The sequence below is a fragment of the Ranitomeya imitator genome, chromosome 2 (genome assembly GCF_032444005.1).
Source record: "Ranitomeya imitator isolate aRanImi1 chromosome 2, aRanImi1.pri, whole genome shotgun sequence".
NCBI lineage: Eukaryota > Metazoa > Chordata > Amphibia > Anura > Dendrobatidae > Ranitomeya > Ranitomeya imitator.
In genome coordinates this window covers 583,643,770-583,669,192 of record NC_091283.1, presented here as the reverse complement: position 1 = coordinate 583,669,192, position 25,423 = coordinate 583,643,770, and the positions used below count along the sequence as shown (strand labels likewise).

The following is a 25,423-nucleotide window of genomic DNA, read 5'->3' as shown; positions in this document are numbered from 1 at the left end:
AAGGATTTCTGACATGAACACCATAATATCAACGTGGATATACCACCAAAAATTAATGTGATTAGTGGATAATAGTGAAAAACTAAAACATCTACATAACAGACTGACATTACTTAAGGAATACTTTTAAATATATATCACAAATATATGATATTACTTTTTACAAGTCTTATATAACAATGCAATAATTTAATTTACATCAGCACTATAATCTCTGAAACATTCTCATAAAAATACAGACATGTCAAGCCGATCGTTTAAACCAATTGGCCCCTGTGCATTCGTATTTAAGATCCATTTGGCTTCTTTTTGTAAAAGGATTCTATTCTGATCACCTCCTTTCGAAGGATACGCTACAATTTCAATACCAGCAAAACCAAGTACATCAGGGTCAGCATTATGTTTTTCTCTCATGTGATGGATTAACCTTAAGCAGCCTTTACCTGTTCTAACAGAATTATAATGTTCTTTAAAACGGATGATTAATGGTCTAATTGTTTTACTGATATAAAAATATCGGCAAGGGCAGAATAACACATAAATAACAAATCTGCTCTTACATGAAATAAAATCTCTCACAGTATGGGCAATGGAACCTATTTGGAGTGGATTTTTTATTATATGAAGGTGGCAGAACCTACAATTGCCGCATCTGTAATTGCCGGCTGGTGTACTACTATTAAGCCATGTGTTTCTAGGAACGCTCATTTTATTCTGTATCAATAAGTCTGACAGATTGTTAGTACGTCTATACGCAAATCTTGGGGCATATTTATAGATAGATGAAAGATCTCTATCCGTCTGTAGTACATGCCAGTTTTTTCGGATAGAGGCATGGATCACTTTATCCAAATTACTGTGTTTAAAGCAGAACGAAAAATTCTTATTCTCTACTGATTCTTTAGATCTTTTTCTTTTTAAAAAATCTCGTTGAGTAAATTTTTTGATGCGATCTTCGGCTTCGTTTAATATCTGTGCAGGATAGCCTCTTTTTGTAAGACGGGATTTTAATTCCTTAATCTGCTCATTAAATATTATCTCACTGTTATTGATTTTACGAAATCTGACCATTTGGCTGTATGGAAGCCCTCTTATACTATGGGGCGGGTGTGCACTCTCAAAATGTAATATGTTGTTAGTTGCAGTTTGCTTTCTAAAGATTTTTGTCAATATGTCTCCCTCAATAATCTCGATTTTAATATCTAAGAATTCTAGGCTATCTGACCCAAAACAGGACGTGAATTTCATATTACAATCATTGTAGCTATTAAGATACTCTACAAACTCATTGAACTCTGTTTCGGTACCATCCCAAATCATCATAATATCATCCACAAACCTGGTATAAAAGCGAATGTGTTTGATAAACGGGTTACTGATATTGTTAACAAAAACTTCCTCAAAAACCGCTAAAAATAAATTAGCATATGTACAAGAAGTGGGCGTACCCATGGCAGTTCCAGTTAATTGATTATACCACTTATTCAAAAATTTGAAAGAATTGTTAGACAAAATGAAATCCAAACTATCTGTAATAAATTGAATAATCTCTGAATCTACATTTCTTTTTTGTAAAATAATCCGTATTGCCTCTATACCTTTGTCTTTAGGGATGCGGGTGTATAAATTTACTACATCTATGGATGTCAACATAAATGTCGGTTGCCAATCTATTTCTTTCAGGGCTGCCACTAGATCTCCTGAGTCTTTAATATATGATGGGATGGAATATAATAACGGTTTTAATAACCAATCAATATATTTCGATAACACTTCAGTGACAGAATTTATCCCTGAAATTATAGGGCGCCCTGGAGGTTCTTTTATATCCTTATGGATTTTGGGTATAGTATACCAATATGGAAATTGAGGATGTTCAGGTAACAAACTTTCTGCTCGCTTTTTAGATAACACTCCATTTTCTACGTATTTCCTTAATAATGATCTTAGTTTAATTGTATATTGATGGGTTGGGTTATTTGGCAGTACATTATACGTCGTCTGGTCACTCAACTGGCCAAGAGCTTCTTTAATATAATATTCCCTATCTAAAATAACAATATTGCCACCTTTATCTGCTCTCCTGATAACGACATCGTCCCAACTACGTAAATCTTTTAAAGCTGACAATTCTTTTTTATTAAGATTGTTGGCGGGTGTTTCATATAAGATAGATTCCACATCCTTAATAACCAGATCTTGAAAAAGATCGATGGCGTTACCAGGAGAGACAGGGGGCATGTGCTAATTTATTTTTAGCGGTTTTTGAGGAAGTTTTTGTTAACAATATCAGTAACCCGTTTATCAAACACATTCGCTTTTATTATTATTATTATTATACATTTTTATAGCGCCATTTATTCCATGGCGCTTTACATGTGAATACGGGGCGAATATAGACAAATACATTAAACATGAGCAGATAACAAGGCACACGAGTACATAAGGAGGTTATAGCAAGTTTGTGGATGATATTATGATGATTTGGGATGGTACCGAAACAGAGTTCAATGAGTTTGTAGAGTATCTTAATAGCTACAATGATTGTAATATGAAATTCACGTCCTGTTTTGGGTCAGATAGCCTAGAATTCTTAGATGTTAAAATCGAGATTATTGAGGGAGACATATTGACAAAAATCTTTAGAAAGCAAACTGCAACTAACAACATATTACATTTTGAGAGTGCACACCCGCCCCATACTATAAGAGGGCTTCCATACAGCCAAATGGTCAGATTTCGTAAAATCAATAACAGTGAGATAATATTTAATGAGCAGATTAAGGAATTAAAATCCCGTCTTACAAAAAGAGGCTATCCTGCACAGATATTAAACGAAGCTGAAGATCGCATCAAAAAATTTACTCAACGAGATTTTTTAAAAAGAAAAAGATCTAAAGAATCAGTAGAGAATAAGAATTTTTCGTTCTGCTTTAAACACAGTAATTTGGATAAAGTGATCCATGCCTCTATCCGAAAAAACTGGCATGTACTACAGACGGATAGAGATCTTTCATCTGTCTATAAATATGCCCCAAGATTTGCGTATAGACGTACTAACAATCTGTCAGACTTATTGATACAGAATAAAATGAGCGTTCCTAGAAACACATGGCTTAATAGTAGTACACCAGCCGGCAATTACAGATGCGGCAATTGTAGGTTCTGCCACCTTCATATAATAAAAAATCCACTCCAAATAGGTTCCATTGCCCATACTGTGAGAGATTTTATTTCATGTAAGAGCAGATTTGTTATTTACGTGTTATTCTGCCCTTGCCGATATTTTTATATCGGTAAAACAATTAGACCATTAATCATCCGTTTTAAAGAACATTATAATTCTGTTAGAACAGGTAAAGGCTGCTTAAGGTTAATCCATCACATGAGAGAAAAACATAATGCTGACCCTGATGTACTTGGTTTTGCTGGTATTGAAATTGTAGCGTATCCTTCGAAAGGAGGTGATCAGAATAGAATCCTTTTACAAAAAGAAGCCAAATGGATCTTAAATACGAATGCACAGGGGCAATTGGTTTAAACGATCGGCTTGACATGTCTGTATTTTTATGAGAATGTTTCAGAGATTATAGTGCTGATGTAAATTAAATTATTGCATTGTTATATAAGACTTGTAAAAAGTAATATCATATATTTGTGATGACCTGCTGCTGCTGTCACCAACCGAGAAAGGCCTCCAGGACAACCTGAAAATCCTAGAGAAATTCAGCTCCACCTGGGCCCTACCAGTCAACCTAAAGAAAACCAACACCATGGTGTTCCAGAGGAGAAAGAGAAGATCAGACCAACACCCATCATTTATCCTCAACAACTGCGACCTCACAGGAACGGACAAATATACCTACCTGGGCCTAGAGATTCACCGGTCAGGGAACTTCAAACAAGCCATAGAGACCCTGAAAGACAAGGCCTGCAAAACCTTCTATGCCATCCGAAGGACACTCTACCATCTGAAGCCACCAGTGAGGGCCTGGCTAAAAATCTTCGACTCCATCATCGCCCCAATCCTCCTGTATGGCAGAGAAGTCTGGGGTCCTCACACCTACCCAGACTGGTCAAAGTGGGACTCCAGTCCAACAGAAATATTCCACCTGGAATTCTGCAAGCACCTTCTCCAGGTCCATCGGAGCACCTCCAACAGTGCTTGTCGGGCCGAGCTGGGCAGATTCCCTCTACACCTGACAGTTCTAAAGAGGGCGCTGTCATTCCGGGCTCACCTGCATAGGAGCAATCCAAGCTCCCATCACCATAAAGCCCTGATACATGAAGGTGAAACAGAAAAACCAGAACCCCCGGAACAGCCCAGCCAAACCCAACCGGAGCAGAACACCAATCACAACAACCTGACAAAAGCCGGAATTAGGAAGATGGCAGATGAAGGCCAGGAGAGGTATGTCAGTGACTGGAAGAATGATATCATCAGCTCACAGAAACTGACCATGTACCGGAGCCTATAGAGAGATTACAGACTGGCCCCATATCTGGAGAAACTCCCGGACCCCAGAGACCACCAGATCCTGAGCCGATATAGACTCAGTGCCCACAGTCTGGCCATCGAATGTGGCCGACACAGGCAGAGCTACAAGCCCAGGGAGGAAAGACTGTGCCAACACTGTGATCAGGAGGCCATAGAGGACGAAACCCACTTCCTGCTACACTGCTCCAAATACTCAGCAGTGAGGGACACTCACTTCAGGAGACTCTCACATCTCTTCCCAGACTTCATCACCATGAAGGAGGAAGAGAAAACATATATCTTGCTGGGAGAAGAAGAGAGAGCAGTGGAGATAGCAGCACGGTATGTGAGCGAATGTCATAGACTGCGAGAAAGAGAACTATGATGCCATGGACTATAGCCCCCAACCTGGACCTGCCCCATCCACCTCCCCTATGCCATGGACTATAGCCCCCACAATGGACCTGCCCCATCCACCTCCCCTATGCCATGGACTATAGCCCCCAACCTGAACCTGCCCCATCCACCTCCCCTATGCCATGGACTATAGCCCCCAACCTGGATCTGCCCCATCCACCTCCCCTATGCCATGGACTATAGCCCCCAACCTGGATCTGCCCCATCCACCTCCCCCACAGCTCCTACCCAACATCCCCACAATCCCTATCCCTATTGCCTCTATACACTTGCTTTGGCAAAACTGATGTGTATTTGGTCCTGCCAATAAAGCTTCTTTGAATCTTGAATCTATATATATTTAAAAGTATTTCTTAAGTAATGTCAGTCTGTTATGTAGATGTTTTAGTTTTTCACTATTATCCACTAATCACATTAATTTTTGGTGGTATATCCACGTTGATATTATGGTGTTCACGTCAGAAATCCTTTAAAAGGAAATGACGTGTCGAAATCTACTACTCGGACCCGTCGAAGCACCTGTGTGTGCGAAACGGCCGTCGTCCGTGCTCCTATACCGCACCCTCATGGTTTACCTGATGTCCTGACGGATGTATTTTTCAGTTTCTCTCCAATAAAGTTCACGATCTGCACAGCTGTATTGGGGTGAGTGCCGCATTTTCATTTCTTCTTGGACTGATTCAAAGTTTATCTTTTATGCTGAGCACCAATACCCGGAGCTTTCGTGACACCTGACACACAGCCGCTCATACAGAGTCCTATATTGGATAAAGTACTGCTCTAGTGCCGTCCTATCTTCTATATTGGACATCTAAGAATGTTAAGGCTGATGCCCTCTCTAGGAGTTTTTCGCCTGATTCTCCTGGAGTCCTTGAGCTGGTTGGAATTCTTAAGGAGGGCGTGATTCTTTCTGCTATTTCCCCTGATTTGCGCCGGGTGCTTCAGGAATTTCAGGCTGATAGGCCTGACCGCTGTCCAGTGGGGAAGCTGTTTGTTCCTGATAGATGGACAAGTAAGGTAATTTCTGAGGTTCATTGTTCAGTTTTGGCTGGTCATCCTGGGATTTTTGGTACCAGAGATTTGGTTGCTAGGTCCTTTTGGTGGCCTTCCTTGTCTCGCGATGTGCGTGCTTTTGTACAGTCCTGTGGGACTTGCGCCCGGGCCAAGCCTTGCTGTTCCCGCGCTAGTGGGTTGCTTTTGCCTTTGCAGGTCCCTGAGAGGCCCTGGACGCATATTTCCATGGATTTTATTTCAGATCTTCCTGTTTCCCAGAAGATGTCTGTTATCTGGGTTGTTTGTGACCGGTTCTCTAAAATGGTCCATTTGGTATCTTTGCCTAAGTTGCCTTCCTCCTCAGATCTGGTTCCATTGTTTTTTCAGCATGTGGTTCGTTTGCATGGCATTCCGGAGAATATTGTGTCTGACAGAGGTTCTCAGTTTGTCTCTAGATTTTGGCGGGCCTTTTGTGCTAGGATGGGCATTGATTTGTCTTTTTCTTCGGCGTTTCATCCTCAGACTAATGGCCAAACTGAGCGAACTAATCAGACCTTGCAGACCTATTTGAGATGCTTTGTGTCTGCTGATCAGGATGATTGGGTGACTTTCTTGCCGTTGGCCGAGTTTGCCCTTAATAATCGGGCTAGTTCGGCTACTTTGGTTTCACCTTTCTTTTGTAATTTTGGTTTTCATCCTCGTTTTTCTTCTGGGCAGGTTGAGCCTTCTGATTGTCCTGGTGTTGATTCTGTGGTGGACAGGCTGCAGCAGATTTGGACTCATGTGGTGGACAATTTGACGTTGTCTCAGGAAAGGGCTCAATGTTTTGCTAACCGCCGTCGGCGTGTTGGTCCCCGGCTTCGTGTGGGGGATTTGGTTTGGTTGTCTTCTCGTCATGTTCCTATGAAGGTTTCTTCTCCTAAGTTTAAGCCTCGGTTTATTGGTCCTTATAAAATTTCTGAAATTATTAATCCGGTCTCTTTTCATTTGGCTCTTCCAGCCTCTTTTGCCATTCATAATGTTTTCCATAGATCTTTGTTGCGGAGATATGTGGTGCCCGTTGTTCCCTCGGTTGACCCTCCTGCCCCCGTGTTGGTTGAGGGAGAGTTGGAATATGAGGTTGAGAAGATTTTGGATTCTCGTTTTTCGAGGCGGAGGCTCCAGTATCTTGTCAAGTGGAAGGGTTATGGCCAGGAGGATAATTCTTGGGTTGTTGCCTCTGATGTCCATGCTACCGATTTGGTTTGTGCTTTTCACTTGACTCATCCTGATCGGCCTGGGGGCTCTGGTGAGGGTTCGGTGACCCCTCCTCAAGGGGGGGTACTGTTGTGAATTCCGTTCTTGGGCTCCCTCCGGTGGTTGTAAATGGCACTTTTGTGAATTCTGCCCTTGGGCTCCCTCTGGTGGTTTTGAGTGGAACTGCTGCTCCTTGGGTTTAGCTTTAGCAGCTGCTTTCACTAATCGTCTCTCCTGGCTCTGCTATTTAACCTGGCTCTAGTCTTCAGCCTAGACCACTTGTCAATGTTCTCTGGCTGGATTCACATCTCTGCTTGGATTCTCCAGCTTGTCATTATGGATTTTTTCGGTTAGCTGGAAGCTCTGGGAAGCAGATTTACCCTCCACACTTTTAGTCGGGTGTGGAGATTTTGTAAACTCTGTGTGGATTGTTTTGTAGTTTTTATACTGACCGCACAGTATCCTTTCCTGTCCTATCAAGCTAGACTGGCCTCCTATGCTAAAATCTGCGTATGTTATTTTCCCCTCCTCTCACCGTCAATATTTGTGGGGGGCTATCTTTCCTTTGGGGATTTTCTCTGAGGCAAGATAGGTTTCCTGTTTCCATCTTTAGGGGAAGTTAGATCTTAGGCTGTGCCGAGGGGTCTAGGGAGCGTCAGGTACCCCCCACGGCTATTTCTAGTTGCGCTGCTAGGTTCAGGGTCTGCGGTCAGTACAGATACCACCTCCTTCAGAGCTTGTCTCATGTTGTTCCTAAACCACCAGATCATAACAGTCGCGTGACCAATCACAAGCCGCGACGTCATCTAAGGTCATTCACGCGCTGATTCTAAGGAAGCAAGGCTGCCGGTTAGTACCAGGGCGCGTCAGAGGGTAAGTATAGCAATAGTTTTTAGTTTAATTCTTTATTTTACACTTAATTATGGATTCCGATACCGATTTCCGATATTGCAAACATATCGGAACTCAGTATCGGAATTCCGATACCAGATTCAGAAGATCGCCGACCTCATGGCCGACCCCACACAGGGTTCGGGTCGGGATTCATGAAACCCGACTTTGCCAAAAGTCGGCGACTTCTGAAAATGGCCGACCCGTTTCGCTCAACCCTAGTTATTACCACATAAAGTGACACTGGTCGGATTTTAAAAATGTAGCCCGATCATTAAGGGGATAGAGTAGGCCCACTCCATGTTGGTTTTATTCCCTTCTCACAGGCTTGGCAAACAAAGCTAAAATGCCATTTATTAACTCAAAGGAGATTGAAATAAAAAAGCTGCAAGTCTTCACGTCCTGGGTGCAAAGCAGATGGGGTTGCTAAATAGTCTTTCCTACACCATGTACTCTACTGGATGAATACATTTTTTTATAAATTAACATGATAGAACAGTTCAAGATCTGACATTGAATTGACAGATTTCTTCTCTTTTTGCATTTAAAGAGAGTAAATTAATTATAAAGTAAAATAAAAAGTGTCAACTGCACTTTCAGAGATTTCCGATGTTTCAATAGGTGTGGATTCGGGTGCTGAAACCATTACAGATTCCAAAAATTAAGGGACAGAACTCTCAGCTTGGCACTGCTCTCCTACAAAATGGAAGATAGGTTAGTCTTGGCGTTTAGTCTTGGCAGAGAGCATCATTTGGATGAGTACTTTTGCTTCTTGGTTTCAGCGATTTGTAGGGTCCCAGCATCAAAACTTCTATCATATGTTGAAAGTTTGCGAAGAGATGTTGCACTTCACTAAATATTCATTGTGAGATGGTTTGTCATAACTTTTACCCTTGGTGTGTTTTTCAGCTGTGTCCAAGAGTGAAGGAAGCCATTAAGATTCTTCAGAATGAGCTGGAAACATTTCAAGGTGGGTTTTAAAGTCTTTTCTCTTGTAAATGTTCTCTGCTAGTTTATTACTTCTTTTTCTTATTGTATGAGATACTGCTAAAATACGTAACTTTTTTTCTTTATTAGCCTTCAATACTTCTAATAGTGCAATGACCTTCTTTCAAATGATCACTGTGGTAGAAAATGGGTGAGGAGATAGAGTTGCAAGTAGATACAGTATAAGTGTGATTATTATGAGAAAAGTATACTAGAGACAAGATTTAATGCAGGAGCATAGAAATGTGTGATAATCACCATATTGGATGCACAGACAATAGAACTGTAGGCTAAGTGTGTTTTATGGCATTTCGAGACCCAATCTAAAGTTGTTAGAAATCAGTTGTCTCCTGATCCTACCTACATAGTATGGTTTGTAGTTATGATAACTGGTCACAATTCTATTAGTATTCTCCTTTATGAAGGCAACGATATATTTGTCATAGGTGTGTGAGTGATATCTGAGAACAGACACATAATAAGTGAACTTGTACTGTGTACTAAATGCTGTTGTTACCACTGGACATACTCATCCAAAGGGAAGTTGTTGCTGAATATACTCCCTCCACAAATAAAAAGTAAAAAAAAAATATATATATATTATTGTGTAATGCTCATTAGTGATGGGCGAGTTCTAAAATGATCGGGTGCTCATTAAGCAAGTCGAGCAAATCGCAATGCTCGGGTGCTCGACCCAAGTAACAAGTATAATGGAAGTCAACGGCAGCATGGTGGCGCAGTGGTTATTACTGCAGCCTTGCAGCGCTGGAGTCCTGGGTTCAAATCCAACCAAGGACAACATCTGCAAAGAGTTTGTATGTTTGTTACGTGGGTTTCCTCCAGGTTCTCCGGTTTCCTCCCACATTCCAAAGACATACTGATAGGGAATTTAGATTGTGAGCCCCATCGGGGACAGCGATGATAATGTGTGTAAAGCGCTGCGGAATATGTTAGCGCTATATAAAAATAAAGATTATTATTAATAGGAAACTCAGGCATTTTTCCAGTGCTGCCCCCCCCTAAGGATTGGAGGAGGTGAAACCCCTTAAGGAGCAGAGGCATTTTTGGCTTTGTACTTTCATTTTTTGCTCCGATTCTTCCCAGAGCCATATCTTTTTTATTTTTTGGTCAAAAAGGGCTTGTTTTTTGTAGAACGAGTTGTAATTTTGAACGACACCATTGGTTTTACCATGTCTTGTTGAAAACAGGAAAAAAATTCCAAGTGCAGTGAAATTGCAAGCAAAGTGCATTCCGCACTTGTTTTTTGATTGTTTTTTATCTAAGTTACTAAATACTAAAACTGACCTGCCATTATGATTCTCCAGGTCTTTACAAGTTCATAGACACCAAACATGTTTAGGTTCGTTTTTATCTAAGTGGTGAAAAAAATTCCAAACTTTGTTAAAAAAAAATTATAACGCCATTTTCCGATACCCATAGCGTCTCCATTTTTCGTGATCTCGGGTTGGGTGAGGGCTTATTTTTTGCGCACCGAGCTTACATTTTTAATTCTACCATTTTGGTGCAGATATAATCTTTTGAACGGCTGTTATTGCATTTTCATGCAATGTCGCGGCAACCCAAAAAAAGTAATTCTGGCATTTTGACTTTTTTCTCGCTACGCTGTTTAACAATCAGTTTAATTCTTTCTTTCTTTAGTTGATAGATCGGGCGATTCTGAATGCAGTGATACCAAATATGTGTATGTTTGATTTTTTATAACTGTTTTATTTTGAATGGGTGAAATGGGTGTGATTTAAACTTTTATTTATTTATTTTTTTGTATTTTTAAAAACATTTTTTTTTACATGCTTAAATAGTCTCCATGGAAGACTAGAAGCTGTCATAACCCGATTGGCTCTGATACTTACAGGCGATGATCAAATCACTGGGTGGCGCTCAGAGCAAGCCGGCAGTGACAACCATAGGGGTCTCTAGGAGACCTCAGGTTGTCATGGCAACCCACCGGTGACCCATAATCACGTAACGGGGTCATCGGTGGGTGGATTTCCAGCACGATTGCCAGAAATGTATGTTAATTGTCTCTATCAGCGTTTGACAGTGGCATTTAACGGGTTAATAACCGCGTGTGGTTCGCGATTCCACCCGCGGCAGGTCTGGTCACATGTCAGATGTTCAAAACATGTAAAGATGTGGGCTTACCACCGGAGCCCACATCAAAGGGAGGGAGTCCGACATCCGTGTAAATGTACACCCAATGTCTGAAAGTGGTTAAAATAGCTAAAAACAAAGGAAACAGCACTGAAATGACATGGGAACAGCATGGGAAAGATCTCTAGAAGCATCTCTAAATCACATGTCACTGCTGGGAACAATGTTGTCAGAGTATTACACCACTTTTACGGACTGACAATAAAATATACAAAACTGCAGATAAAATGGATTTGACTGGAAAAAAATGTTAAGAAACATTCTTTCCAGGATAGTGACTTGTATATAACCCAAAATAAATAAGAAAAAAAATGTTCCTCCACACCTTGGGATGTGTTCACACAGTGTTTTAGCTGCATTTCTGCACATTTGCATTGTTTTTAACCCCTTTCTGCCAATGGACGTACTATTCCGTCCATGTGGGGTGGGCCCTACTTCCCAAGGACGGAATAGTACGTCCAGCGCGATCGGCCGCGCATTCACAGGGGGAGCGCGGCCGATCGCGGCCAGGTGTCAGCTGCCTATCGCAGCTGACATCCGGCACTATGTGCTAGGAGCAGTCACGGACCGCTCCTGGCACATTAACCCCCGGCACACCGCGATCAAACATGATCTCGGTGTGCCGGCGGTACAGGAAAGCATCCCGCAGAGAGGGGGCTCCCTGCGGGCTTCCCTGACCCCCCCGCAGCAACGCGATGTGATCGCGTTGCTGCCAGGGTCTCCTCACCTCCCTCCCTGCTCCAGGCTCGGATCCAAGATGGCCACGGCATCCGGGTCCTGCAGAGAGGGAGGTGGCTTCACAGTGCCTGCTCAGAGCAGGCACTGTGAAGCCTGCAGTGCTGCAAGTCAGATCGGTGATCTGACAGAGTGCTGTGCAAACTGTCAGATCACTGATCTGTGATGTCCCCCCTGGGACAAAGTAAAAAAGTAAAAAAAAATTTCCACACGTGTAAAAAAAAAATTAAAAAAAATTCCTAAATAATGAAAAAAAAAGAAAAAGAAAATATTATTCTCATAAATTCATTTCTTTATCTAAATAAAAAAAACAAACAATAAAAGTACACATATTTAGTATCGCTGCGTCCGTAACGACCCGACCTATAAAACTATATCACTAGTTAACCCCTTCAGTAAACATCGTAAAAAAAAAAAAAAACGGGGCAAAAAAGAACGCTTTATTATCATACCACCGAGCGAAAAGTGGAATAACACGCGATCAAAAAGACAGATATAAATAACTATGGTACCGCTGAAAGCGTCATCTTGTCCCGCAAAAAACAAGCCGCCATACAGCATCATCAGCAAAAAATAAAAAAGTTATAGTCCTCAGAATCAAGCAATGCAAAACTAATTATTTTTTCTATAAAATAGTTTTTATCGTATAAAAGCGCCAAAACATAAAAAAATTATATAAATCAGGTATCGCTGTAATCGTACTGACCCGAAGAATAAAACTGCTTTATCAATTTTACCAAATGCGGAACGGTATAAAAACCTCCCCCAAAAGAAATTCATGAATAGCTGGTTTTTGGTCATTCTGCCTCACAAAAATCAGAATTAAAAGTGATCAAAAAATGTCACGTGCCTGAAAATGTTACCAATAAAAACGTCAACTCGTCCCGCAAAAAACAAGACCTCAAATGACTCTGTGGACCAAAATATGGAAAAATGATAGCTCTCAAAATGTGGCAACGCAAAAAATATTTTTTGCAATAAAAAGCGTCTTTCAGTGTGTGACGGCTGCCAATCATAAAAATCCGCTAAATTACCCGCTATAAAAGTAAATCAAACCCCCCTTCATCACCCCCTTAGTTAGGGAAAAATTAAAAAATTTAAAAAATGTATTTATTTCCATTCTCCCATTAGGGTTAGGGCTAGGGTTAGGGTTAGGGCTAGGGTAAGGGCTAGGGTTAGGGTTAGGGTTAGGGCTAGGGTTAGGGCTAGGGTTAGGGTTGGGGCTAGGGTTAGGGTTAGGGCTAGGGTTAGGGTTAGGGTTAGGGCTAGGGTTGGGGCTAGGGTTAAGGCTACAGTTAAAGTTAAAGTTAGGGTTAGGGTTGGGGCTAAAGTTAGGGTTAAGGTCTGGATTACATTTACGGTTGGGAAAAAGGTTGGGATAAGGGTTAGGGGTCTGTCTGGGTTAGAGGTGTGGTTAGGGTTACCATTGGGATTAGGGTTAGGAGTGTGTTTGGATTAGGGTTTCAGTTATAATTGGCGGGTTTCCACTGTTTAGGCACATCAGGGGCTCTCCAAACACGACATGGCGTCCGATCGCAATTCCAGCCAATTCTGCGTTGAAAAAGTAAAACAGTGCTCCTTCCCTTCCAAGCTCTCCCGTGTGCCCAAACAGGGGTTTACCCCAACATATGGGGTATCTGCGTACTCAGGACAAATAGCACAACAACTTTTGGGGTCCAATTTCTCCTGTTACCTTTGGGAAAATACAAATCTGGGGGCTAAAAAAGATTTTTTGTGGGAAAAAAAAGATTTTTTATTATCACGGCTCTGCGTTATAAACTGTAGTGAAACACTTGGGGGTTCAAAGTTCTCACAACATATCTAGATAAGTTCCTTGTGGGGTCTAGTTTCCAAAATGGTGTCACTTGTGGGGGGTTTCTACTGTTTAGGTACATTAGGGGATCTGCAAATGCAATGTGACGCCTGCAGACCATTCCATCTAAGTCTGCATTCCAAATGGCGCTCCTTCCCTTCCGAGCCGTCCCATTTGCCCAAACGGTGGTCCCCCCCACATATGGGGTATCAGCGCACTCAGGACAAATTGGACAACAACTTTTGGGGTCCAATTTCTCCTGTTACCCTCGGGAAAATACAAAACTGGGGGCTAAAAAATAATTTTTGTGGGAAAAAATTTTTGTTTTATTTTTACGGCTCTGCATTATAAACTTCTGTGAAGCCCTTGGTGGGTCAAAGTGCTCACCACACATCAAGATAAGTTCCTTAGGGGTTCTACTTTCCAAAATGGTGTCATTTGTGGGGGGTTTCAATGTTTAGGCACATCAGTGGCTCTCCAAACGCAACAAAGTGTCCCATCTCAATTCCTGTCAATTTTGCATTGAAAAGTCAAACGGCGCTCTTTCCCTTCCGAGCTCTCCCATGCGCCCAAACAGTGGTATACTCCCACATATGGGGTATGAGCGTACTCAGGACAAATTGTACAACAACTTTTGGGGTTTAATTTCTTCTCTTACCCTTGGGAAAATAAAAAATTTGGGGCAAAAAGATAATTTTTGTGAAAAAAATGATTTTTTATCTTTACGGTTCTGCATTATAAACTTCTGTGAAGCACTTGGTGGGTCAGAGTGCTCACCACACCTCTAGATAAGTTCCTTAGGGGGTCTACTTTCCAAAATGGTGTCACTTGTTGGGGGTTTCAATGTTTAGGCACATCAGTGGCTCTTCAAACGCAACATGGTGTTCCATCTCAATTCCAGTCAATTTTGCATTGAAAAGTCAAATGGCGCTCCTTCGCTTCCGAGCTCTGTCATGCGCCCAAACAGTGTTTTATCCCATATGTGGGGTATCGGCGTACTCAGGACAAATTGTACAACAACGTTTGGGGTCCATTTTCTCCTGTTACTCTTGGTAAAATAAAACAAATTGGAGCTGAAGTAAATTTTTTGTGAAAAAAAGTTAAATGTTCATTTTTATTTAAACATTCCAAAAATTCCTGTGAAACACCTGAAGGGTTAATAAAATTTTTGAATGTGGTTTTGAGCACCTTGAGGGGTGCAGTTTTTAGAATGGTGTCACACTTGGATATTTTCTATCATACAGACCCCTCAAAATGACTTCAAATGAGATGTGGTCCCTAAAAAAAATGGTGTTGTAAAAATGAGAAATTGCTGGTCAAATTTTAACCCTTATAACTCCCTAACAAAAAAATATTTTGGTTCCAAAATTGTGCTGATGTAAAGTAGACATATGTGGAAATGTTACGTATTAAGTATTTTGTGTGACATATCTGTGTGATTTAATTGCATAAAAATTCAAAGTTGGAAAATTGCGAAAGTTTCAAAAATTTTTGCCAAATTTCCATTTTTTTCACAAATAAACGCAGGTAATATCAAAGAAATTTTACCACTATCATGAAGTACAATATGTCTCGAGAAAACATTGTCAGAATCACTGGGATCCGTTGAAGCGTTCCAGAGTTATAACCTCATAAAGGGACAGTGGTCAGAATTGTAAAAATTGGCCAGGTCCATAACGTGCAAACTACCCTTGGGGGTAAAGGGGTTAATGGTGAAAAAAACATGTACAAAAAATGTAATTTTATCATTTTAATACCTAATCTGGCAATGTGGTGTGTCAGACATGATCAGACACATCCTGTTTCATTTATGAAGGAGGAATTCTGAAAGTCATTTTGTTTTTCAGGGCCATTAGGCGGCCATCTCTATTTGTAACTGGCCATCCGGCTTCCCTTACTATTGTCAGAGGGCTATCAGGTGGCCCTCACTAAGCATTTTTGGAGCAGTCGTATATGCATAACAGCAGAAGTATGTGCATAGCCATATATTGCTACTGCAATATAATTTATCCATCCGAGGTGGGTAAATTTTCTTTTTTGTATTAATAGAGTAAAGTTTAGAATCTGGTGGGCTAATAGGAGGCCCTAACAATTTATAGAGGGACAGCAGGCAGCCACCACTATTTTTAGAGGGCCAGCAGGCTTCACGTGGACAGATGAAACCAAGATAGAGTTTTTTGGTAAAGCATATCATTCTACTGTTTACTCTAAATGTAATGAGGCATGCACATAAAAAAACACAGTAGTTACAGTAAAAAATGGTGGAGGTTCAAAGATAATTTGGGGTTGTTTTCCTTCCTCTGGCCCTGGGTGTCTAAAGAATTGTGAGTTGCAATACGTAATGCCCGGAGTCTGAATGCTGGGTTTGCATCCTCGTTCATTGGTTTTCCAGCAGGACAATGACCCCAAACATCCTTACAGATGCATCCAGAAATAGATGGAAGCAAAGCATTGGAGAGATCAGATGTGGTAATTCCAGCTCCAGTAGCATAAAGTGTCCTCCCACTACCTCTTACATACAGAAGCTAGAGAGAAACTGTGAATGGACACATGCATACAGTTAATTTTGCCTGCTTTGATGAATTTCTGAGTACAGAACACCGTAAAAAACATGAATCTGTCAATGACTGCATGGGAAAAAGCAGCAGTAAGGCTTAGAATTTATAAGGTAATAATCCCTAGATGCCTGTCAAATGCTATACCTACTGCCATACCTATTATTGTAGAATATAGAAGGGATTTGAACTGGTCCTGAAAAGATATTTTCTTGTACATGGCAGCAACAAACTCTGAAGGAACGCAAGTAACACTGGCAGCTTTGGATTTCTGAGTACAAATCACCGTTAAAAACATTAATCGGTCAATGAGTCCATGTAAAAAAGGCACAGCAAGGCTTAGAATTTAAGGCAATAATCCCTGACTAGATGTCTTTCATACACTATACCTACTACCACAACTCACCATAGGTGAATTGCAGATAAGAGCAGTATTATTAGAGAATAGAATTTATATGAATTGGCCATGAAAAAAGGGATTAGTTTAATGTACCAGCATCAATAGCTGTTATTTCATCAACCCTACTAGGGAATAGAGTGCATCATTTCTCATCTACCTCAGCCTGATATGTAGGCGACCAGGATCTTCTGTACTTACGGTACAAACTCTCCTGTCCCGGCTATGAAATCCTGTATGCAGTGTGACGACCATCTGACAGCCCACAACAAGACACTGGATCATATACTATTAGAACCCACTGGCTCCTTTGGTTTCAAATTTTTTCCCTCAACTAGAAGGTGAATCCTCAGATAAGCATTTTTTCCCATTCCTAAGGAGTGAGTCTCCTAGACTGGTAAAGCATATGCACTAAATGCAAGAAATGCCAAAAATTAGAAGAAAGCTCTCCAATACCCCTGAGAAGAGACATAGTGGAGGGCCTCAGAAAACATTTTTTCCCATTATTAAGGAGTGGATATCTTAGACTGGTTAATCCAATGGGCTGAAAAACCCCTGTGGGTTACTTATAAGTATATATAGTGATGCAGTGACCCTTATTACAGCCAGGGGGCACTCTATGTGCTCTTCAAGATACACATGGAGGCGTATCTGTAATGGTGATAATGAAACAGTGTCTGGCATGATTGTAAATGGCCGGTATGTGTTGCAGAGGGAGTTTACGCTGTAAGCCTGTAGTATTGTTGTTCTGGGACCTGTAGTCCCACAAGTATTTGTATAGTTAAAAGGGAGGTTTGCAGGGTTAGTCAGAGAGCTGGGCAGGATTGGCTAACCACACACACATCTCTCACATATGGGGGTTGTTACAGGTACAAAGTGTGACCAGGGTTTGGGTCATATGTTGAGAGTTTATGGACCTGAATGGTCAGAATATGAGATCCTGTGAATGGTCTGTGTTGGAATGTCCTGGAGTGGACTGGATTCCTGGAATCACATGGTGAGGTCATGGACTGATGGCCTGTGTGTTGGTACAGCTTGGGACTGGACTTCCTAAATAGCACACGGAGAGGCCATATCTGCAGAACCTGTGATGGCGACTGTGTTGGGGATGCTACAGTTCCGTCTACGGGTCTGAACTATCTGAAGTGCCCTGGTCACAAGGACGGGATTTTCTCTTCCCTGGTGGTGCAATTTGTTAAGTCTGGAGGGTATTGTTAAAGAGATATCCATGAGTAGGTTGATGAATGTGAAAAGCCTGTATTTCACATGTCCCGGACTGGGTGGTTGCTTTAGTGTCTATGTGTCTACATAGTCTACGAGGGATAATAATAATAATCTTTATTTTTATATAGCGCTAACATATTCCGCAGCGCTTTACAGTTTTGCACACATTGGGATGTCACCAATCCTCTCAATTGGCACCTCCATTAGTGAAATACCTCAGTGTGCACGCCAATATCTATTTTCCACCAACAACTTCAGGTCATAGTGGATTTTGCAATTCATTACCTGGAAGAGATTCCTCTTTGTCATACCTTGGTGAAACTTACTGCCCAGGAGCTGTTTGCCCTGTTCTTCTGCCTTGGGCTACCAAAGGAGATCTTCACTGATCAAGGGACTTCTTTTATGTCCAAGGTCACTAAATAATTGTGTAAACTGCTCCAAATCAAACAATTTCACATGTAAACCATTAACAGACAAATGGTCTAGTAGAAAGATTAAATAAGGCCCTAAAATCTATGTTAAAAAAGGTGGTGGCTAAAGATGGGAAGGACTGGAATATGTTGTTTCCGTATCTAATGTTCGCCATCCGGGATGTACCACAGTCTTCCACTGGATTCGCTCCATTCAAACTATTATTTGGTAGACATTTTAGTGGGAGCAGGAGCCTACTCCTCATAAAAGGGTTACAGAGCACGTTGCGAGTATGCAGGACTGGATAAGTCCATAATGCCTATTGTAAAGGAACATCTCCTGAATGCCCAGGCAGTTGAGAGCCGATTTTACAATAGAAAGGCCATAATTAGGTCCTTTTAAACAAAAGTGTTGGTTTTGGTACCCTTTCCAGAAATTAAGTTTTTGCTGAACACCACAGGTGGCATCACGTAAAATCCCCTACAAACATTCCCTCATACTTTTATTGCGCGCTCCGGGTCATGGACTAGGTCACCGCTGCCGTGACCACCCCTTTGAGAATCGTCTGACCCGGTTCCGAGTACCCCACGGCCCTAGCGGGTGTCGCAATAGCACCTGAGAAACTTATGGGAGTGCAAATGCCAGCGGCACTGTACATTATTTCCATATTCCTGGCTGCCATCCGGAGGTGAACAATTTGCTGTGTGCAGTATTTTGACAATAAATGACTTTTTATTTAAGTTGCCTGGATCACTGTCTCACTAAATTCACTGGCAGAAATGCCGTTGCCTTAGAGTGGTTAAAGCATTAACTTATGGCAATAAAATGCAGTCTATCAATATACTCGTATACTGTTGTGACATCACCGGGTAAAGAAAGAAAGTGCAGGCTGTTAATACATACAATGTTATGACATCATCAGGGAGAGAAAGTGGCATAAAAGCTTTGAAAAGTTTGTAAATAATTTGTGCCAAAATTTAGCAACTTTTGGCTTTTTCACAACAGATTCTCCCAGATCGTCAGGAGCTTAGGCGGGACATTGGCACAGCAGGGAAGTGAAACAACAGCTCATCTAGTTCATGGCAAGCTGTGGCATTCAATACTTAAGAAATCTTCCCAACTGAAATAAGATTTCTGTGTAACAGACGGAGGTACATGCTCTAGATTCATGAAGAGGTGGACTAGGTAGAGCTCTGGAAATGAAGGCCTGAGATCACAGCTTGCTTATTTCATGCGAGCTGTGGTGTACCTTTGTAAGGCCTCTTTCACACTTCCATCTTTTCAGATCCATCACAATCCGTCGTTTTTTGAGAATGCAGGATCCTGCCAAAAATTTGCAGGATCCTGCATTTTCCCATAGACTTGTATTAGCGACGGATTGTGACGGATGGCCATCCGTTTCATCCGTCGTGTACTGGATCCGTCGTAAAATAGCGGTCCGTCATGCAGAGAAAACGTTCATTGTAACGTTTTTTGTGCGCATCGGAAAATCGGGCAGCGATGCATCCTGCGCTGCCCGTCGACGCAGGATCCGTCGCTGACCGTCACACACAGGAATCCAGCGACGGATCCAGTTTTTCCCCTCTGAGTATGCCCGGAAGGATTTTCAAGTCAGGAAAAAGTTTCTCTCTCTCTCCCCCAGACATTTGAATTCCGGAAACATTTTTCACTATTTTCATGACGTCCGTCGATACGTCATTTCACTGCACGTCGACGGGAAACAAAAAACGCAAGTCTGAAAGTAGAGTAAGGGGTATACTATATTACTGCTACACCTTTCATTTCTTGTTCATCCCAGTGCCGTATGTTGTAAGTCTAATAGTTTCTATATAATGGTACCACTACACGATTATGTGTATTACTGTTTCTATATAATGGTACTACAACACTATTATGTGTATTACCGCTCCATGCTAAATGTATGCTTGATAAGATGTTTCTTTGTGCAGCTATGTATAGGGTAAGTGCAGTTATGATATTGGCCACTAGATGGGGGCATCAAAGTAAACGTAATTACATTTAGGATGTAGCTTAGTATAGGAAATAGTTAAGGATAGGAGGAGCTGCTGTGTGGTAAGGAAATGTAGATGTTAAGGTAGAGGGAGAAGGGCCCGGGCACCCAACCCGTCCACATGGGTTATAGGCCCAGGGTGCCACAACAGGCCTGTAATGTTAAGAAAGCAGAAAAACCCAGCAATTTGTGTAGTCCTTAGGACTGAAGAGCAGTATTAAGAATCAGTATTGCAGCAGTTTGGAGGTGAGGAAAGAAAGCGATGAGGGAAGAGTACAGGGCGCAGATTGTCCAATATGCGGCAGGTAATTGGTGCGAAACGGATGAGGGGAACCCCATATGCAGTAAGTCTGGACAAGGAGGAAGCTGCGGTACCCCCAAAGGCGCTACTACCCCGTAATGTACTGGAGGACATGGCAAGTAGTGCAGGGAAAGATACATGTGCTGTGCAACTTGTGGTTAATGCTGTGAAATATTTGGAGGTGCTGGGAAATGGAAACAGTAAAGATGTTCAGGTTCAAGTTGGAATGGACTGTGTCTCAATTCTTGTGAAATAGTCTGCAGACAGCCTTCAGAGAAGAGAACCAGACGATGCTGGACCTGAAGACTCAGGTAGGCTGACTAAGGGGCACCATGTTTATGTGAGGGGAGGCCAGGGTGTGATGGAGCGAAAGTTTTCAGCCACAACTACCACCCTGGCCCACCCTTACACCTTATGACTGAAATCTTCCTCTCACCTCTTAATGATATCGGAAGGAGATATAAAAGGGGAGACAAGGGGCGCAGAGTCTAAGTGTAGGTGTATATTCACAGCAAGAGATATATATTGTTGCACTCACCCTTTGGATGTCTTGTATGTACATTCAATTGATCCGTATGATGGATCCACGCCTTATAATATTCCGGTATGCAGCACTATTGCAGGAACTATGCCAGCCTTGATCCAAGGATTGCATGTGAATACAATGGTTAGAGAAAAAATAAATACAAATTTCCTTTCTTGGCGCTTCCGGAAGACAAGGATAGTTTGAAGGTTGAGATAATTTGCTCAGTACCAAATTTATTAGGACACTTTAATAAGAATAAAACAACGCGTTTCAGCCCACAACGGCCTTCATCAGGTATTATATGTGCACATATAATACCTGATGAAGGCCGTTGTGGGCTGAAATGCGTTGTTTTATTCTTATTAAAGTGTCCTAATAAATTTGGTACTGAGCAAATTATCTCAACCTTCAAACTATCCTTGTCTTCCGGAAGCGCCAAGAAAGGAAATTTTTTTTTCTCTCACCTCTTAATGAATCAGAAGTGTCTAGCTTCACCACACCACCTCAACAAGAATGGCAAGAAAATTGCCGGTCCCAATGAATCATGACCAATGTATTTCATAGATGATAACAAATGAAATACTATGTATACAATCCTTCCTCTACTTTCTACAATAGTTGCTCTAGGATCAGCCCTACTATTATGCACAAATCACTTCAGTAGCTAATGACTGAACTCTCGTTTGGCAAAGTTATTCTTCTTGACCCTTTATAGACATGCACACTTGATTCAGAAGATTATCCTTGTTTCCAATGGCAAGACATCCTTTGACAGTGGGTAACCTTACCTGCAAATTTATCATCTGTCAGGCACGAGTCGGACGGTCACCATAAACATAAAACAATCAGCTGTTCCAGCCAAAACCAATGGTTTTAGCTTTCTTTACTGTAAAGTTAAAGGACTCTTTTGCCTCCCCACTCTAAAAGCTAGTTCATCATATTTTTAGTGTTTTCCACTTCAACAAGATTCCTTAGCCATTGTGTACTAGCCTTATAGGAAACATGTTTTATTATTTATGTTGTCCAAACATAAGGCAGTACAAATCAGGCACACACTTTCTAAAATTCTGCTGACTTAAACAAACTCAATGAGTTTAGTTTTTTCTTGGACACAATGATAGCCAGAGATTGGTTTGGAGACCATGTGGGCAATGCCACGAAGAAGCATCCAAGAGGGGGAATATCACATGTGCCTCGGGATTATGCTGTGGGCTTACACAATGTAAGGTAGACAAACTCCTTCATTCAGTATGGCAGAACGTTCCATAGACATCCATTAATAACCATTAATAGCATGCCAAGTTGTGTAAATGGTAACCTTTCTCCATGTGTAGAGTGACAAGCCAGGTCTGGCATGTTATAGGGAGTAGACTTATATGCTATGCATGGTCCTGTGGAAAAATAAATAATATGCAATGCTAAATAAATCTAGATGTTTTGAAAAATTTATTTTTTCATCATTTACATATTATTAACATATTATTAATGTGTCTTTTGATCCTTTGAATTCCCTAACTCCATGACGTTTCATTCTTGGTGTTGCAATTTCAATGTTGAGGAGTATACATGGATTTTCTGATAAGTATAATGTATTCCCATGAATTTAGATGGGTCACAGCTGTTGCAGAGGGTTGGGTGGAATGTCACAATGTGTATCTATTACACAGTCTTCTCATTTCTGAAACAAGCAGGAACATGTCATGTGGCGTGACTGAAGTAAAGCCATGAGTAAGGGGAATCAATGTTTAGTACAGAACCTATTCTATTGTGAATATACTTGATGATTCACTCTGCAGAAGACAATAATAATGTGCTTAAGCATTACTATATGGGGAAGTAATTTCCCACTCACAGGACAGGTGAGATGTTTATCTTTTGATTTCATTGTAGCAAAGTTGAACTTATTGCATTATGAAACTGTATGGCCCATGAAAATAAGAAAAATGAGCGACATAGCACACTAAAATGGGATACTAACGAATTATTATGTACCTACCAATATCTTCATTTGCATTGCTCACCAGAGGAAGGTGATGTCACCTCTGTTGTTGTAGCTTCGGATTACATTATATGGTCAAACAAGCTCAACCATAGGTGGCTATTGGGCACTCCCCGTGCTCTGTTTAAGGGTATGTGCACACGCTGCGGATTTTGCTGCGGATCCGCAGCAGTTTCCCACGCATTTACAGTACCATGTAAAGCAATGGGAAATGAAATCCACAGTGCACATGCTGCGGAAAAAAACGCGCGGAAAAGCAGCGGTTTATTTTCCGCAGCATGTCAATTCTTTCTGCGGATTCCGCTGCGGGATTACCCCTGCTCCAATAGAAATCTGCAGGTGAAAACCCGCAGAGGAAACCGCAAAAGAAACCGCGGTAAATCCGCAGTAAAAACCGCAGCGGTTTTTCACTGCGGATTTTGGAAATCCGCTGCGGAAAATTCCGCAATGGAATCCGCAGCGTGTGCACTTAGCCTAAAGTCTCCATGGACATACAGTATGACCCAAGTTGGTCTTAGCCATCGATATTGAAAGAATCGGATGAACCTCAACTATATGTGGCAGCCTCTTGACTCCCTTTTGCTCAAGCATCTGTCACACTCGCACCCAGGCTGGATAGTGTGAGCAAGGATTATGGCCCCACTGTGCCATAAACCAGACTACCCAGGAGGGGCGAGACTAAGCAGCTACCTTGGTGTTCACTGGAGCCTCTAGTGGTGAGGTCAGGCTTGTGCAGCAGGTAGCTGCCAGGTGCCACTCCAGGGCCATATGGCCATAGCAGCTGATCCCACTGAGGAACAGATGTCTATTGACAGGTGCGGACAAGTACAGACAGGCATGACTGGTACTCTGGCGGGCACGGCTGGCACTCTGGTAGGTGGGCATGGCTGGCACTCTGGCAGGCAGGTGGGCACAGCTGGCAGTCTGGCGTGCACGGATGGTACTCTGGCAGGCATGGCTGGCAGGCAGGTATAGCTGGTAATTTAGCAGCCAGGCAGGCGGGCATGGCTGGCACTCTGGCAGGCAGGCAGGCACGGCTGGCACTCTGGCAGGCAGACAGGCACGGCTGGCACTCTGGATGGCAGGCGGGCATGGCTGGCACTCTGGCAGGCAGGTGGACACGGCTGGCAGGCGGGCACGGCTGGCACTCTGGCAGGCAGACGGGCACAGCTGGCACTCGGGCAGACAGATGGGCAAGGCTGGCACTCTGGCAGGCAGGCGGGCACGGCTGACACTCTGTCAAGCAGGTGGACATGGCTAGCAGGCAGACGGGCATGGCTGGCACTCTGGCAGGCAGGCACGGCTGGCACTCTGGCAGGCAGGTGGGCACGGCACAGACTGGAGGGATCAAGACTGAAGCGGGTAGGGCAGGAACACAGGCAGGTACGAGTAGGGAGCAGATAGGAACCAGTTCAGACTGAAGGGACAGGAACTGCTTCAGGAGACACGGGAACACAAGCAGGTATGAGTAGGATAAGGGAGCAGGTAGGAACCAGTACAAACTGGAGGGACAGGAACTGTAAGGAACCAGTTCAGACTAGAAGGACAAGGACAAACAGGGTGTGGAGCAGGAGCAGAGCAAAGCCACAGGAGGTGAGAGGGAGGAAAAGAGATGCGGAATGCAACCAGCAGAGCAGCACCGCAGATTGCGGTGAGTAGAGAAGAGCAGAGCCGCAGGATGTGGCGGGCAGAGCAGAGTCACAGGTTGCGGCGATCAGAGCAGAGCCGCAGGTTGCTTTGAGCAGAGCGGAGTAGAGCCGCAGGTTGCTTTGTGAAGAGTAGACCCGCGTGATGTGGTTAGCATAGCATAGCAGAGCCGCATGTTGCAGCGAGCAGAGCTGAGCTGCAGGTTGTGACGAGCAAAGCAGAGCTGCAGGTTGCGGTGAGCAGAGCAGAGCCGCAGGTTTCGGCGAGCAGAGTGGAGCAGAGCTGAGCTGCAGGTTGCGATGAGCAGAGCCACAGGTAGCAGCGAGCAGAGCAGAGCCGCAGGTTGCGACGAGCAGGACAGAGCAGAGCTAAGCTGCAGGTTGCGACGAGCAGAGCAGAGCCGCAGGTTGCAGTGAGCTGAGCCGCAGGTTGCGGTGAGCAGAGCAGAGCTGCAAGTTGCATCGAGCAGAGCCGCAGGTCATGGCAAGCAGAGCAGAACAGAGCAAAGCCGCAGGTCGCGGCAAGCAGAGCAGAGGGAGTGGACACAAGGATACGCACAGCTGAATGGGAAAGGCAACAGATAAGGACACAAACAGGTACAGGTATAGACCAGAGTTCAGCCAGGTACAGA

General features: G+C 42.7%; 1 protein-coding gene across 5 annotated transcripts in view; it reads left to right on the top strand.

The window, feature by feature from the left end:
• Positions 1 to 25,423, top strand: part of LOC138667605 (bactericidal permeability-increasing protein-like) — a 295,646-nt gene that overhangs the window by 46,460 nt on the left and 223,763 nt on the right. For all 5 annotated transcript variants that reach the window (XM_069755743.1, XM_069755742.1, XM_069755739.1 and 2 more), the window contains exon 7: positions 8,924 to 8,984. In XM_069755743.1, the coding sequence (XP_069611844.1) occupies positions 8,924 to 8,984 (61 nt within the window). The remainder of the gene's footprint in view (positions 1 to 8,923; positions 8,985 to 25,423) is intronic.